This window comes from Coregonus lavaretus, assembly GCF_964263955.1.
Source record: "Coregonus lavaretus genome assembly, chromosome: 12".
Classification (NCBI taxonomy): domain Eukaryota; kingdom Metazoa; phylum Chordata; class Actinopteri; order Salmoniformes; family Salmonidae; genus Coregonus; species Coregonus lavaretus.
This window is the reverse complement of record NC_139999.1, coordinates 48,826,426-48,843,898: the sequence shown is the minus strand read 5'-3', so window position 1 is coordinate 48,843,898 and position 17,473 is coordinate 48,826,426. Positions and strand designations below refer to the sequence as shown.

Genomic DNA, 17,473 nt, shown 5'->3' with positions numbered 1-17,473 from the left:
AAGGAGAATGGGTTCAAGAAATTAATAGGGCGTGCTATTGCAGAAATTGAACAATACTAGTGACATTTAGAGAATGCTAAGTGGCTAATTCCTGCTGTTCATAATGTATTATCATAGCAACATATATGTGTGTCATTCTTATTTCACCTCAGGTATGTGAAATATTGCCACCCATTTTAACAAAGGGCTACTTCTTATCTATGTTGTTCAAGACCATTGGTGGCCAATTTATTGGTAGACGGTCACTATTTTCTATTTCCCAATGTAAAGTGAAGAATGGTTGAAATATTTACTTAGAAAAGGGACAGTGATGGAGATGGAGATTGGAAGGAACAGTCATGCTTTGGACAGTGCTTTTCAGAAACAGCCACCTGTTAAAAAACCAGGGCATTTCTATTCTGCCAGTGATTGCCACCACGCTGGTACTGTCAGTATCTAGATACTACCAATTTATGCCGCTCCCCTACCGTCTTTACCTAGCATCACCAGTCATTATTTTCCTTGAAAAGAGAGAGTGAATCAGAATAACCAGAATGCTTTTCTTTTCGTTTCTGGGTAGGAGTGCTGATTCTCACAAATCTGACGAAAGCTGCATCATTCATTCAGCTTGCTTCTCTCCTCTGTGTTTTCTTCAGGCTTTTTAAGCCTCAATCTTTCCTTTATAAGTTCCATACAAAACCCTATGTCTCAGCCCCTCACCCATCTTGCCACCCACACTCACCTACTCCTCCTAAACTTAGTCTTCCCGTAAATGACATCTCTCCTCAACGACATATTTCTATGTGAGGTAATAGCCTAGGAGGAGGGTAATCTGTCTCTCAGTTTATATTTTCCTGTTGTGTTAAATATTACATTTTATAAATATATTTATCTCCAATATATTTATCTCCGATGAGCCATTTCAGTTCCTGGAATAGAATCCTCCCTAGAGGACTGGCCTGTAATTTAATATGTGTGCAATTAGTAAGTGTTGAATTAATTGCCATTTCAAAATGGGGCCTCATTTGATCCTACTCATTTCACTTGGCATGTCCCTGCCTTGGTTTTTCAGATTGCTCATAGTTGATTTAGCCTTTTTTTTGCTGTTCGTATTTCAAATGACATTTGATTCATTTTCAAACATTTCTTTGGTTGATTAACTTTAAGTAAAATTGTGGTCATAAGTAATTTGAAAGTGTGCTGGTGTGATCCCAATACCAGCTCGTGATATGGTTTTCAAAATGGCACTGTGTGATAGAAACTAAGACTGTGTGAACATGGTTTAACATCAGCCATAGTTGACAGCATAGATCAGGAGCGTCACCAGAGCCACATTGACAGCCACAACTCAACAATCAGCTGTTTGATATTTGACGTGCGGGCTGCCTATAACTGTAGGCCTATATGCGCTTGTGATGTGATAAAACACAATCCACTGCAATTTCTTAAAAGAAGCTATTGATCCTCTGTGGATAAATAATGCTTTCTGGTTTAGTAGGTTTAATGATTTCATTTATTTCTGTACAGACAGGAGTAATTATAAAATGTAGCAAATGTATTTCAATTTATCTACAGCACTTCCAGCACCCCTTCCCGCGCTGTGCTCTCCCCAAGGCCAAATAATCAACACTACTTATTATTAATTCAATGGGTTGTGGTCAGTAACCCCATATGAGGTTATTGTGTAGGTAGGCCTACTGTTCCAATAATATTTAAAATAATCTATCAGCAAGTAGCCTACAATTACAAGAGAATAATGGTTTTAGCTATAAAAAAATGTACACCATCACAACAGCGCAAAAGATTCAGGGCTAACCCAAAATAAAAATCCCAGAAAGCCCGGTCCTGGTGATGTCCCTTGCAAAGATACTGACGAAAATTCGCTCCTCGTCTTCAGATGCCCATGTGGAACAAGTCTTAACCTGTAATACAAAGTTCATCTAGTGCATCATATTAACTTCCTTGGGGTGAAAAGTTGTGTAAGAGGATTTGTTAAACTCGCAATAAATCATCCCATGACCTAGTAGCTGTTTTGGGTCTGAGCCAGGCGAAAGGTTTTTAGCACTGTTGACCCCCCCCCCACCCCCCCCCCCCCCCCCCCACACGCAAAATTCCTCCATCCACTAATGTTTCAGCTTAAGATGAAGAAGATAATCAAGAGTAGCAGAAATTGACACCAGATAATGTGTCATTACCAAGCCCACACCTAGTAAAGAGGAATAGAGGGAGAGAGGGATGGAGAGCATGCCAGATGAGAAGGGACAGGCAGAGGGAAACAAAAAGAGAGAAGAAGCAAGAAAGAGACCAGAGCAGAAAAGAGAGCTGGAAAGCAAGAACAATTCAAACGCAGAGAGAGAGAGTGCGTTGGAGAGACCGAGAACGCAATGCACTCTCGCATGCACGCACACACAAAGATAGTTAACAGTGGGGAACTTGCGGAGGCCCTCGCTCTTCCTCTCAGCTCAATTTCATGTCACAAAGCTGTATTGTGGTGTAGTGTCTGTGTAGTGTCATGAGTGTTCCCATTTGGGACTATTCCATTGGTTCCATTATAAAATGGTATGTGTATACTATATGGGTACTTTCAACCGTTTTCATCCCAACTTAGCCACAACCCTTAGGCTACAAGCTGTAGTCTAGGCTACTGTGAGTTCAGCTCTACTTTCACTCTTCATCAAATTCACTGTTTTTGAAGACTTGAAATCCATGACAGCACACATTAATACCTTCGCTCTCTCCCTCTCATGCGCGGAGAATAGGAAATGCTACACCGTTATCATCCCCTCCCTTCTTATTGCTTTCTTCTTTTTCTTTATATTACTTTATTCCCACATAGTCTCTGCAATGGCTTGCCAGTCATGCTTTCTTCATAAACCCCCGATTCGGAGAAAAAGAGCTAAAATAATGGGAAGCTTTAATGATTAGAGCGTAATTCTCTCTCCGCGATATGCTTACAGATGCAAACCATGACGAGCAGGAACAATTGGAATGTGTGTTTTTCCCTCCAAAACTTGGCTAACAAAGTAGCACGGCTAATGTTTTTCTAATAAGACCTCACCTTTAATTTCACTCAAACAAGGCAGTTGCAGCAGATTAGAAAAGGCAATTTTCTGCTTCAGATTCCTTTATTAACATGACCGTCCTGTTATAAAGCTGTCCTTTGCAGCCAATGCAGTGAATTCTAAAGAAAAAGCAAGAGTTTCTTATCTCTGTGGTGCTAGCCTGTGGCTACGTTTTGACCTTATCTGAGGGGTGATTGGAACAAAATGGCCGCCACCTGTAGATGCACAAGACCGGAGATAGAAATAGAGGAATAGGTTTGATTTGGGTCTGTGTAGGTAACAGGTTGACTACATGTACAGTGCCATCGGAAAGTATTCAGACCACTTTACTTTTTCCACATTTTGATATGTTACAGCCTTATTCTAAAATGGATTAAATAAATACAAATCCTCAGCAATCTACATACAATACTCCATAATGACAATGCGAAAACAGGTTTTTTGAAAATGTTGCTAATTTATTACAAATATAAAACAGAAATACCTTATTTACATAAGTATTCAGACCCTTTGCTATGAGACTCGAAATTGAGCTCAGGTGCATCCTGTTTCCATTCATCATCCTTGAGATGTTTCTAAAACTTGATTGGAGTCCACTTGTGGTAAATTCACTGTGGAGATGGGAGAACCTTCCAGAAGGACAACCATCTCTGCAGAACTCCTTTATGGTAGAGTGGCCAGATGGAAGCCACTCCTCAGTAAAAAAACACATGACAGCCTGCTTGGAGTTTGCCAAAAGGCACCTAAAGGACTCTCAGACCATGAGAAACAAGATTTTTTGGTCTGATGAAACCAAGATTGAACTCTTTGGCCTGAATGCCAAGCATCACGTCTGGATGAAACCTGGCACCATCCCTACGGTGAAGCATGGTGGTGGCAGCATCCTCCTGTGGGGATGTTTTTCAGCAGCAGGGACTGGGAGACTAGTCAGGATCAAGGCAAAGATGAACGGAGCAAAGTACAGAGAGAACCTTGATGAAAACCTGCTCCAGAAAGCTCAGGACCTCAGACTGGGGTGAAGGTTCACCATCCAACAGGACAACGACCCTAATCACACAGCCAAGACAACGCAGGTGTGGCTTCGGGGCAAGTCTTTGAATGTCCTTGAGTGGCCCAGCCAGAGCCCGGACTTGAACCTGATTGAACATCAAATCAAATCAAATGTTATTTGCCACATGCGCCGACAATGCAAATAGTCTGTTCAGGAGTCTTATGGCTTGGGGGTAGAAGCTGTCAAGAAACCCTCTGAACCCAGACCCGGCACTCCGGCACCGCCTGCCGTGCGGTAACAGAGAGAACAGTCCACGACTAGGGCGGCTGGAGTCCCCGACAACCTCCAGGTCTCTCAATGGAGAGACCTGAAAATAGCTTGCCATCCAACCTGACAGAGCTTGAGAGGATCTGCAGAGAGGAATGGGAGAAACTCCCCAAATACAGGTGTGCCAAGCTTGTAGCATCATACCCAAGAAGACTCAAGGCTGTAATCACTGCCAAAGCTGCTTCGACAAAGTACTGAGTAAAGGGTCTGAATACTTATTTAAATGTGATATTTCAGTTTAGTATTTTTAATGCATTTGCACACAACAACATTATTGGGTATTGCGTGTGGATTGATGAGGCGAAAAAAAACAATTTAATCAATTTTAGAATAAGGCTGTAACGTAACAAAATGTGGAAAAAGTCAAGGGGTCTGAATAATTTCCGAATGCGCTGTATGTAATGTGAATGTAGACTTTTTATAGATGGCCAAATACAATCAAATAGCACTTTCGATGATGCCATAGACAGTAATATATTGCTTGTTTGCACTGAGTGAAAGCAATTCAACCCTGCACAAATCCAACACATAGCGTGTCTCAGTTGAAGCTGCTAGCCATAAAGAACTCTCTCAAGTGATATATGAACATTATATGAGCATATACTGTATGATTCATATGGTCATGAATCAACATGTGTGTAGCCAGCAATAATGCCAGGGGCTATTTCAGAGGAGACAGCCCAGCTCTCTAATCTAAACTCCATTAGCTGGTGCAGTCTATCAATAATGATGTGTGAATCATGACCTCGATAACACCTTGTCATAGGACTACTCCCAGCTCGTTACACCGAATGACTGTTAGTGCATGTCAAAAGGCGTCATGGCTAATATTCACACCAGGTGTCTTCGCTATGGAAGTGTGTCACATGGTGTTCTGGGGTGCGGAGAGTAAAAAGGAGTCCGCTGAATGGTTGCCAGGGTTACCGTTTGTTCGTGTTGGGCTGTGAGGGTTATTTATCATTGTTCCATACATCATCACTGTCTCTCTTTTTCTCTTTCTGGATGTTTGCACTTCCCTGTTCATGAATAATCTTGCTATCCTCCACACACACACACACACACACACACACACACACACACACACACACACACACTATCTGTCAGTGTGGTCAGGGACTTCCAAGCTCATTATTTTGTAAAATATGCATAGTTCTGTAATTACAGTATGGGGTGGCGGGAGGGCAGCGTTTGTGGGTGTGAGCGTGTGTGCATGTCAACCCGGTCAGAGTTCCCCAGAATGGGCAGTCATGTCAAATGAAGTCATGCGTCTCCTCGTCAAATAGAACACTGGTTGGATGGCTCACTCATTAAATTAGACACGCTATGAACAAGCCTGCAGCACATATGGAATAATGAACATTTTCATATAGATCTGTTTACGGCTGGCATTCGCCTGGTATTTACCAAGATAATGATGGTTACTTTCTGATATTTAATTATTTACCTCTATTATGTAATTTTTAAGTCAACACCAGGTAAATGTGACTGTGAAATACAGCAAACGTGTACTATCTTAATTTGATGACTGTTGTCTCAGAGAATTGTCCTGCGCAACAGAAAATGCTAATTTTTGTGTATTCAAGGTTTAAAAAGGCTTAGTAAGTTTGTAAATTCCACTTTCAAATGGAGAGAGAGAGAGAGAGAGAGAGAGAGAGAGAGAGAGAGAGAGAGAGAGAGAGAGAGAGAGAGAGAGAGAGAGAGAGAGAGAGAGAGAGAGAGAGAGAGAGAGAGAGAGAGAGAGAGAGAGAGAGAGAGAGAGAGAGAGAGAGAGAGAGAGAGAGAGCTGCCGTGTGTATCTCTATCCTCCTGGTGTACTACTTGTGAGGGCTCTGTCACAATAGCAGGTAAATTACCATGAGCAACAGAGCACTCAAGGATTACCCTCATGTAGGATTAGCACACCTTTGTGTGTGTAATTGTGTGTTTAAGCATGGGTAAGTGTGTGTGTGGAGAGAGGGAGAATGACAGAGGCTGATGTACAGTCATAAGCTGGGCTCCATTTGCATTCTCTTCCGTTTGTATGCATTGTGCCCCTAAAGCCTTTCAAAATGTCATATAGAGGTCCATCTGCTTTTTTGCCTTTGTCACCTCTGTATTCAATGTGACATGACAATGCAGATAGTTTGAATTTCAATGTCATTAAATGAAGCCTACGGTACACACTGAAACACATTGGATTTAATAATGTAGCTAGAACTCTTTTTCTTCTAATCTTCCATTGTCCTCCAAGAGTTGTTAAGTACAATATCTGTCACATTTCCGGTTTGCTCCTTTATTCGTGCACCTTGGTTGGAAAGCGAGGTAGCGACACTATGCCTTTTCCCTCCGTGTGTGTCAGAATTATAATACTGCTCAGACGCTTTTATCCAAAGCAACTTACAGAATGCCTACATTTTAGTATACACTGAGTGTACAAAACACTCTTTCCATGACATAGACTGACCAGGTGAATCCAGGTGAAAACTATGATCCCTTATTGATGTCACAATCAGTGTAGATGAAGGGGAGGAGACAGGTTAAAGAAGGATTTTTAACCCTTGAGACAATTGAGACATGGATTGTGTATGTGTGCCATTCAGAGGGTGAATGGGCAAGAGAAAATATTTAAGTGCCTTTGAACGGGATATGGTAGTAGATTACGGACATATTCAATCTCTCCCTTTCCCAGTCTGCTGTTCCCACATGTTTCAAGATGGCCACCATTGTTCCTGTACACAAGAAAAGCAAAGGTAACTGAACTATCATCATGAAGTGCTTTGAGAGACTAGTCAAGGATCATATCACCTCTACCTTACTTGTCACCCTAGACCCACTTCAATTTGCTTACCGCCCCAATAGATCCACAGACGATGCAATCGCCATCACACTGCACACTGCCCTATCCCATCTGGACAAGAGGAATACCTATGTAAGAATGCTGTTCATTGACTATAGCTCAGCATTCAACACCATTGAACCATCCAAGCTCATCATCAAGCTTGAGGCCCTGGGTCTGAACCCTGCCCTGTGCAACTGGGTCCTGGACTTCCTGACGGGCCGCCCCCAGGTAGTGAAGGTAGGAAACAACATATCCACTTCGCTGATCCTCAACACAGGGGCCCCACAAGGGTACGTGCTCAGCCCCCTCCTGTACTCCCTGTTCACCCATGACTGCGTGGCCAAGCACGCCTCCAACTCAATCATCAAGTTTTCAGACGACACAACAGTAGTAGGCTTGATTACCAACAACAACGAGACCGCCTACAGGGAGGGGGTGAGGGCTCTGGGAGTGTGGTGCCAGGAAAATAACCTCTCACTCAAAGTCAACAAAACAAAGGAGATGATTGTGGACTTCAGGAAACAGCAGAGGTTGCACCCCCCTATCCACATCGACGGGACCGCAGTGGAGAAGGTGGAAAGCTTCAAGTTCCTTGGCGTACACATCACCGACTAACTTAAATGGTCCACCCACGCAGACAGTGTGGTGAAGAAGGTGCAACAGAGCCTCTTCAACCTCAGGAGGCTGAAGAAATTCGGCTTGGAACCTAAAACCCTCACAAACATTTACAGATGCACAATTGAGAGCATCCTGTCAGGCTGTATCACCACCTGGTACGGCAACTGCACCGCCCGCAACCGCAGGGCTCTCCAGAGGGTGGTGCGGTCTGCCGAACGCATTATCGGGGGCAAACTACCCGCCGTCCAAGACACATACAGCACCCGATGTCACAGGAAGGCCAAAAAGATCATCAAGGACATCAACCACCAGAGCCACTGCCAGTTCACCCTGCTATCATCCAGAAGGCGAGCTCAGTACAGGTGTATCAAAGCTGGGACAGAGAGAATGAAAAACAGCTTCTATCTCCAGGCCATCAAGACTGTTAAATAGCCATCACTAGCACATTAGAGGCTGCTGCTGCCTATTGAAGTCAATGGCCACTTTAAGAAATGGAACACCAGTCACTTTAATAATGTTTACATATCTTGCACTACTCATCTCATATGTACAGTGGGGAGAACAAGTATTTGATACACTGCCGATTTTGCAGGTTTTCCTACTTACAAAGCATGTAGAGGTCTGTAATTTTTATCATAGGTACACTTCAACTGCGAGAGACGGAATCTAAAACAAAAATCCAGAAAATCACATTGTATGATTTTTAAGAAATTAATTTGCATTTTATTGCATGACATAAGTATTTGATCACCTACCAACCAGTAAGAATTCCGGCTCTCACAGACCTGTTAGATTTTCTTTAAGAAGCCCTTCTGTTCTCCACTCATTACCTGTATTAACTGCACCTGCTTGAACTCGTTACCTGTATAAAAGACACCTGTCCACACACTCAATCAAACAGACTCCAACCTCTCCACAATGGCACCAACCTCTCCAACCTCTTGTCCAGATGGGATAGGGCAGTGTGCAGTGTGATGGCGATTGCATCGTCTGTGGTTCTATCGGGGCGTTAAGCAAATTGAAGTGGGTCTAGGGTGACAGGTAAGGTAGAGGTGATATGATCCTTGACTAGTCTCTCAAAGCACTTCATGATGACAGAGGTGAGTGCTACAAGGCGATAGTCATTTAGTTCAGTTACCTTTGCTTTCTTGGGTACAGGAACAATGGTGGCCATCTTGAAGCATGTGGGAACAGCAGACTGGGAAAGGGAGAGATTGAATATGTCCATAAACACACCAGCCTGCTGATCTGCGCATGCTTTGAGGACGCGGCTAGGGATGCTGTCTGGGCCGGCAGCCTTGCGGGGGTTAACATGCTTAAATGTCTTAATCACGTCGGCCACGGAGAAGGAGAGGCCACAGTCCTTGGTAATGGGCCTCATCAGTGGCACTGTGTTATCCTCAAAGCGGGCGAAGAAGGTGTTTAGCTTGTCTGGAAGCGAGACGTCGGTGTCGGCGACGTGGCTGGTTTTCCTTTTGTAGTCCGTGATTGTCTGTAGACCTTGCCACATACGTCTCGTGTCTGAGCCGTTGAATTGCGACTCCACTTTCTCTCTATACTGTTTTGTACACTCAGTGTATGTGACCTCAGCGGGAATCAAACCCACAACCCTGCCATTGCTAGTGCCACAGTCTTATCAACTGAGCCACACAGGGCACTTACTCCCTCCCTGTCCCTGTGTCTTCCCATGCAGGCCCAGACCTGCGGTGTCTATCTGTCCTGAGCTGCAGGCCCAGGTGTTACACTGTTACAGAGAGAACCAACAGCAGACCCTCCACTGCTCCACCGTGGCCAAGGAGTACATGGACTGCATCCAAGCCGCCAAGAAGGTACGCAACAGTGTGTGGGTCGGGGACGTGGGGGGTGTTTGTGTGTGTGGAGGGGGGTGCACTTCAGCTGTGCGTATGCATGCACTGGAGGGTTGTGTGTATCAGCTCTTTTCTATCCATGTATGTTTCAAACAATTATAAAATCATGCTTTCGTAGTGTGCCTTTCCCTAAAAATCCAAGAAGTGTTTCTTTAGTTGCGTTTTCCAATGTTGCGTTACACTATTGAATACTGGGAGTGTTGTTAAAGCTTAGAGATGCATTGTCAATACAGAGCATGTCAGTACAATGAACTGTGGTACAGGCATTATCAAAACAACATTTTACCAAATCGATTAACTTCATGAATAAGCCGCTTTATCGTTTACTTTAAATGGATTTGCATCATTTGAGCAATTTTTAATGTGCCGCTTCGAAGTCTCCAACTGTGCTCTGTGTTTTGGAACAATTTGATAGTGAAATGACACTGCTATTAGCATGGTAAAATCCATTTTGGCACTCTGTGCTTTTGAAATGCATTCTTTTCTCAGCCAATGCTATTCAGAAAGCATTTCAACATTGCGTTCATCCTCAAAGTGCTCATATCTCCACTTCTTTCCATCAAAACCAAATAATGAATCTACCAATTTGCACATTATTATTGGAACTGAAAAACACTGATTTACTTCCAGAAAAAAGATAAAAGAAACAAACAACATTTGACACATTTAAACTGCCTTTGACAGTTTAAACTGACAATAAAGCAAAGAATAGCACACAAAAAAAAGGCAATCAGTCATTTTTAGCTTGTATTAAAAGACCCATTCTGGATATTGAGATGAGAGTAGTTGTATTTGTGAAAAGGCTGTGTGTGTGGCTGTGTGTGTGTTTGTGTTATTGAGTGTTTTGAAGGAGTAGAAGCATGCTGTTTTCTGTTTAACACAAGGCGCTAGTTTAATTCCGATTCAATCTGGCATAACATTGAACCAGAGAGAGAAAGAAAGTGAAAGAGAGAGTGAGGGAAATTAAGATCGAGAGAGAGGCCTCAACCCTAATCAAAGATGAAATCTCTGTCTCTGACTCTGTCTCACCTCATGGAATGAGTGAAAGAGGGAATGAGTGAGCGGAGGAGTATTGGCACTGAAAGCTTGGCTGCTGGCGTCCTATCTGGCTGTTAGCCAATAGGAATTGGCTTGGCGCCCACACGACCCTTGTGGGAGAAAAAGTAGAGATTCTCATCCCAACCACTCACTCACTGACTCACCATATCGTAATGGGAGATGGATGGGGTTTTCACCAATCTGGACAGTGGAGTAAGCCCAGATGTTATGTTATGGGGATGTATGCCTTGGTTAGGGAGAAGATAAGAGTGATTTCTATGTTGATATTCTAAACTGAACTACACAGCAGAATACTGTTACTGCGTGTTGTCAAAGTTTGTGGCTTAATACAAAGTTTTAATAGTTCAGAGCAATGTTGCATTGCATATCATCTCTCTCTCACTCTCCCTCTTCTCTGTCGTTCTCCATTTCCTCTCCTTCTCACCTTCCCAACTTGTCCTCCAGCTCTGATCCACCATTTCTTGGACCTCCTTGCCTCTGTCACTTTTCATCAATCTCTTCTCCTCCCCTTCCCTCCCTCCATCCGTCCCTCCTGATAAAAACCTCTTCCGCTGTGTATCCCGCCACACTTTGTCACATTAGTGAGTGCATTAGCTCCGATTCGCTCCACTACCCACCAAGACATTCTCATTACGCCTTGGCTAGGCTAGGTTCATAAGTCTGTCTCCTGTTCTCATTCATTTGAATGGTTCAGCAGCGTATGCTAGCTAAAGCTATCGTGTTCGCTGAGCTAAGGTGCAGGCTCTCAGGCCCCTGGGGTAACCAAGCTGCCATTCAGCTTTAGACCCAATTGTCCCCATTTTCAACATGGCGTAATGCCTGAGTTGGGCCATCTTCATTGCCGATGGTAGCTCCCTTGCGTTCTCATCCATTTTTGGAAGAGGATAGCAAGTGATTGAGTGGAGGAAATAATGATTTTCTGGGGGATCAGTGGCATTTGGAACAAAGTATATACAAGTCAGGGGAGAAAGAAATAGCAGGTCTGTATTGAAAGGAAGGTAATGAAGATGGAAAGGGAAAAAAGAGAAGCAGTGGGAACCTGGGAGGAAGAAGGGATGGAGGAATAGAAGGAGAGATGAAAGGGCGGGAGGTCTATTAAAGATGCCTCTGACAGTTGCTCATCAGTCTGTCTTAATGAAGACAAATGAGTGGGCAGTCGGAGGCCCCCCTGACACACAGTATAATTTTTTTTATTTTGTCTAGTTTTAGTCATTTTGACTAAAATATAATTGTTTTAGTCACATTTTTGTCATTTGAATTATGATTTCGTCTAGTTATTGTCAAAAACAGTGGGCCATTTTAGTCAACTAAATGCCCTTTCATTTTAGTCACATCACATTTGTATTGTCTCATTATATCTAATCCTGAATGCTGATTGGTTAAATCCACATTCCATCCGGTGTCTATTCCACAAGTTACCACCGGCTAAATCTAGGACGTTAAAATGCCTATTTACTCTGTCTCATCAGCCCAGCCAAGCAATTTATAAACTTGATCTCCACTATAAAAAGCATCGAGACATTATCTCACATTTCTTTTAGACTAACATTTAGTTTTCAACAGCGGAGATTTGTATAAACCTTGCTGTCTGTCTCTCTGACATTTGCAACACTGTTTCAATATTCAAATTCGATCTCCAGCTGTCCCATAGTAATGAACATGTTGGGAGTCGGGACGAGACAAACAGTCAAGCAGCGTTTCTCAGCCAGTCAAAATCATGAATCAGCTGGCATCATTTTTATGGATATATACAAAGAAATGTAAATTGAAAAAAGGTACAACAAAACGAAGTGCAGCTAGTTTGCAGTCTTTCCAGCTTCAGTTTGAAGTGATTGTGTTAGCTGTGTTGTTGGCTAGCTCTTCTGAATAACAGTGTCCTGACAAAAGAGCACATTTTCTATGCCAGGCGAAATCGCACCTCATTAGCTCATTGTTATAGATGTATCCAAATAAATCTCTCTAGAAAACAGCTTAAACAAATGCAAATGCTGCTACTTTGCTGTTATTCTGTCTGCATCTTTTTGACGTGACTGTAAGTTAGCTGTAGTTGGCTAGCTAGCAAGCAAGGGATAAGAACATTGCCAGCCAGTATGGCAATGGAACATTTAGAACGAACGACTGGGTTGCGTCCATAGATACAGAACAAAAAGACTGAACAACTGGGTTGCGTCTCTAGCAACTGAACCGATAGAATGAATGACCAGCCGGCTTGGGTAGCAACCCTATATTTGTGTCGGGACTATATGTCACGCCCTAGCTCTGGGGACTCTTAAATGTTGAGTCAGGGTGTGTAGTTTCTATGTTGTGTTTTTCTATGTTTAGTTCTAGATCGTTTAGATCTATGTTGGCCGGTGTGGTTCCCAATCAGAGGCAGCTGTAGCTCGTTGTCTCTGATTGGGGACCATACTTAGGTAGCCTGTTGGCACTAGTGGGTTGTGGGATCTTGTGCCGTATAGGTTTGTTGTGTGTACCTTAAGACTTCACGTATCGTTTGTTGTTTTTGTCGTGTGTTTATTTGTGTAAATAAACATGTACGCTTATCACGCTGCGCCTTGGTTCGACCAGTCTTTAAACGATCGTGACACTATATCTTGTGGAAGGATGAAATAGTATGAATAAATTAATCAAAATAACGTTTTTTATGAAAATATGTCAATCATTATTTGAATATGTTGGTAACCCGTTGTATAAAAGTGATAATGCCCTTCGAAGCCGGTGTTTGGAGGATATATTGGCACGGTTTGCCAGCCCTCAACTTCGTCTCAGGCCTAACAACACCTTTGCTAATATATCCTCCAAACACCGGCTTCTCGGGCATTATCACTTAATCAACCTATAGTAGACATAAATCATTGACTTCCATGTCCACAGACCATAGCCATGTCCTACCAACACATGTTTCTGCATAACATCCTATTCTCTTCCCAACAGCAGAAATATGACAAACATATGTAATAATAATATATATATATATTACTGTATAACAATTATCTGCCATGTAAATTCCTAATTCAGCCTACATAGATATTGCACAGAGATAATTTTGTCTCATCTCGTTTTAGTCAACTGAAATGAAAAATATTTTTTGTTTAGTTGTAGTTTGTTGTGGGTCTATTTAGTCAGGTAGAGTCTCGTCAATTGCCACTGAAAAATAGGTGTTTGACTAATATTTTTGTCACTATTTTTGTTGACGAAATAAACACTGCTGACTCATCCCGGGCTACCAGGCATGGTTAATGCTTGGATGGGGGATCAAGTGGAGAACTGCTGTATTCTTTTATTTATATATATAAAAAAAAAAATGTATTAGTCATTTAGCAGACGCTCTTATCCAGAGCGACTTACAGTTAGTGAGTGCATACATTGTTTTGTTTTTTCATGGTTACACTTTATTTTTATAGTCCTCCACAGAAGATGTATATGCTGAACTAACTATGCACAGACTGTCTATCAAATGGTGACAGCACATGCAACAAAGTTGTCAGCTAAGATAGTGAAAATCTTCCACTCTACCTTTCTTCGGCAGTTACCAGGTCAACAAGTGCACAATTACCTCAAAAAAGTTGGAAAAGGTGTTCCTCGGGGTTCAGTTTCAGGGCCAGGGCTCTGCTGGCATTATTTGCAATGATGTTCATATTTTTCATCAACAGTATTCCACCTCCAGGTGAATGGTGATAAGCTAAATACTGAGCAAAGCCATGGTTCTCTGAAAAGTTGTTGCTTGCCAACAAATCAAACATATATTCTGTTGATAGTTTAAGCATTCAAACCCCTCCTAGAAGGCTATCCAAATAAACACTGAGGCTTAATTGGTTGCTGGTGTAGCTGGGTAGAGGTCAATGTTCCCTCCAATTCAATTACATTTTCCATTCACCAGTTTTTGTGATGGGGACACTGTGGTGCAAATGGTGCTGTGTTACAGAACAGAACTTGTATTGATGTCCTAGCTGTCTTCAGCCAATTAACGTACCTGCAGCAATTCTTATGTTGGAAAGACTTGGGGTGTTAAATGAATTGCCCCAGCCAAATTCTTAATCTGAGCCCTCTCATTTAAACCAATGCCATCTAATCATCCCTTTTTGGAAATGGGTTCCAAAAACTTCTCACCTGTCCAACTCAATATGCGATGAGCATTCTGGCACAAAAAGGCTGCCAAGCTGCGTCAGCTAGTTGGTGTCTACAAAGTGTGGATCCCAATTGGGTGATGTGCGGCAGCCATTTTGTTGGTGATACAGATAGTGAGTTACAAAAACGAGTTGTAGACGTATCAGGTTGTTTTAATAAACTAACTTTTTATTTTATTTTTGCTAAAGTGCTAGAAAAATAAAAAATATTGCATAGAGTGCACTGTTTTCAGCAAAATGTATCCAACTAGAGAGAAACAGCAACGTTGTACACAGCAATCTTCTGCTTTTGTGGTGGGCAACAATATATCGCTCGACACCCAAGCTCTCTCAGCATTGAAAACTTTTCCAGACAGCTTTGGAGCTCTTTTGATAATTTTACTTTGGAGTGTTTGTGAAGATATTTTAAAGTGGCCTCTTTCTTCACTGTGAGGCATGCTGAAAGGAGGCTTACTACAAAATAAATGCTTATTTTTCATCTCTTTGTCTGATTGATGTTTCCTCCATTCTGTGGACCTCTTTGAGTTCATTCTGTCGGGCTGGTCTGGTCTGTCTGTCTGTCTGCTTCTGCTTGCCTGTCCGATGTCTGTAACGATCTCAAATTGTGTATTTATGCCTTTCTCTACGCATATCTTTCTCTCCATCTCTCTGTCCATCCCATTTCCTGTCACTGTGCTCTTTTATGTCACAGACCTGTGATGATGAGGTGCTTGTCCCCCTTTCCTCCTCCGTCCCCTCCTCTCTCCGTTCCATCCACAAAAGATAGAGCGGGCAATCCTGTGACGACCCTTCATGTGCCCACCATTTCAAGAGTTTCCCGTCTTACCTCCTGTCACCTTCCCTTCGGTCGGTCATTGTCATGCATATGGGACCTTCTCATGGTGCGGGTCACAGGGAAATGTCAGTGGACCAAGGCGGTGGCTTATCGTTTCTTCCTCACATGAACCCTAGAGCGGCCATGTCTTTTGTCTCCTCGTCGCTTGTCTGAAAGCTGGGGGGGAGGCGTCTTGTATGTTGTTCTTATTTTATGTGTCAGTAGGAGAGGTGCAGTTTTTCTTCTCTGTATTGGTTTTACCTTGCCCAAGGATGGTTGTGGCAGGTGTGTGTGCATGTGCGTGCGTTTGTGCATATTTGTGCACGTGCCTCAACCTCTGCAAAGTAAAACTCATATTCCAGAACATCCTTTTAAAATCATAACTTTAGCAAGAGGTGTGCAAAACTCCTCCATAGTCAAAGGCTACCATAAACAACACGTATGAAGCATGCTAATTCTATCGGTGAGGCATCTGAAACCCCATCAGCTGCAGGTGGTAACGTCTCAGTCTATTTCACACACTTAACCCTTCACCTCTCTCCTGAACACAGCGTTTCAACACAGTTTACCGAACGTGAGTGTCTCTGTAGTATGGAGCTGGGTAAGTGGGTTTCCCAGTGCCACTCAGTATCTACTGTCATTAGGTGGGCAAGTGGGACGCCGGAACTAGCATGTAGAATAATTGGCGTTATTCAGGGGTGGGGATGGTGTAGACGTCACAGTTATGGGGATATGAACATTCTCTTGCAGGTGTGTGTGTGGGCACACGCGTCTCTTTGTGTTTGCGTTGCGACCCACCATTTTTGCCTCATCCAGGTAACCTGAATAGCTGGTCTGATTGAATAGGGCCAGACTTTAGCCATGAGCCAATAATATTTGTACACAACTCACCAGTGGCTCCCACCCATTTAGAAACCTCTGCCCTCGGCTGATTAAATAAAGAGAAAGATGAAAGTAAGTGAGGGTGGAGGAAAGTGAGCTGGACTTCTGAATAGATGTTGAATAAAAAGAGAGTGGCGAGTTGAGACCTTGAGATTCTGTGGATTTCCGGAATAGCTTTATGTTAGTGTTGCCTATGAGGTTATTCAAGGGTGACTGTAGGTATAGATGTGGTTGTTCCTTTATGATACAATTTTTCTTAAACTACATATGTGACCGACCGGCTCGATTCGGTCTGATGTAGCAAAATTTGAAATTGTGTTTTTTACATTGGATAAAAAAACTCAGGGCTAGAAAATGGTATATCATATACTACAGTTGAGGAACAATGGGAAAGTAATTCTGCTTTGAAAGTTGATAAACTTGTAACCTCACTTTTGAGAAAATGGCCTTTGAATGTTTTGGTACACCCACTGGAGAGCTCTTCTTTGTACACCCATTCAGTATTGTTCACACCCTCTTAAACTATAGCCCCGCCTGTAAACTCAGAGTGTTGTCAGATTGTCAGTTCGTAAATTCAGAGCGTTTCGCTCTCGGAGCGTTCAGCGCGGACGCTCTGGCTGATGAGTAGGGTTGATCCGAGCATTCTGTCCTAACAGCAGCAGTCAATCACCCAAGCTAACTGGCTAACGTTGGCTAGCTTGCTAGCTACTTCCAGACACAAATGAGAGAACAGCTCACTCTGACCATTTTACTCGCCCTAGCAGAGCTGGTTAGGCTGTTTTTATGTTATCCAGAACGTTTGTGACTGCAACTGTGTTGCTGTGTTGCTGGATATTCAACGAGTGTTGAGCGTTCGTAAATTCGTCAGTTATTCTGCGCTCTGGCACACTCAGACGAGAGTGCTCTGACATCGGAGTAGATAGCCAGAGCT

The 17,473-nt window shown here is 42.9% G+C and overlaps 1 protein-coding gene across 1 annotated transcript in view; it reads left to right on the top strand.

Annotated features, from left to right (window-relative positions):
• LOC311138871 (MICOS complex subunit mic25-like) overlaps positions 1 to 17,473 on the top strand; it is a 64,407-nt gene that overhangs the window by 34,925 nt on the left and 12,009 nt on the right. The window contains exon 6 of the mRNA XM_084173665.1: positions 9,427 to 9,624. Coding sequence (XP_084029791.1) covers positions 9,427 to 9,624 — 198 coding nt within the window. The remainder of the gene's footprint in view (positions 1 to 9,426; positions 9,625 to 17,473) is intronic.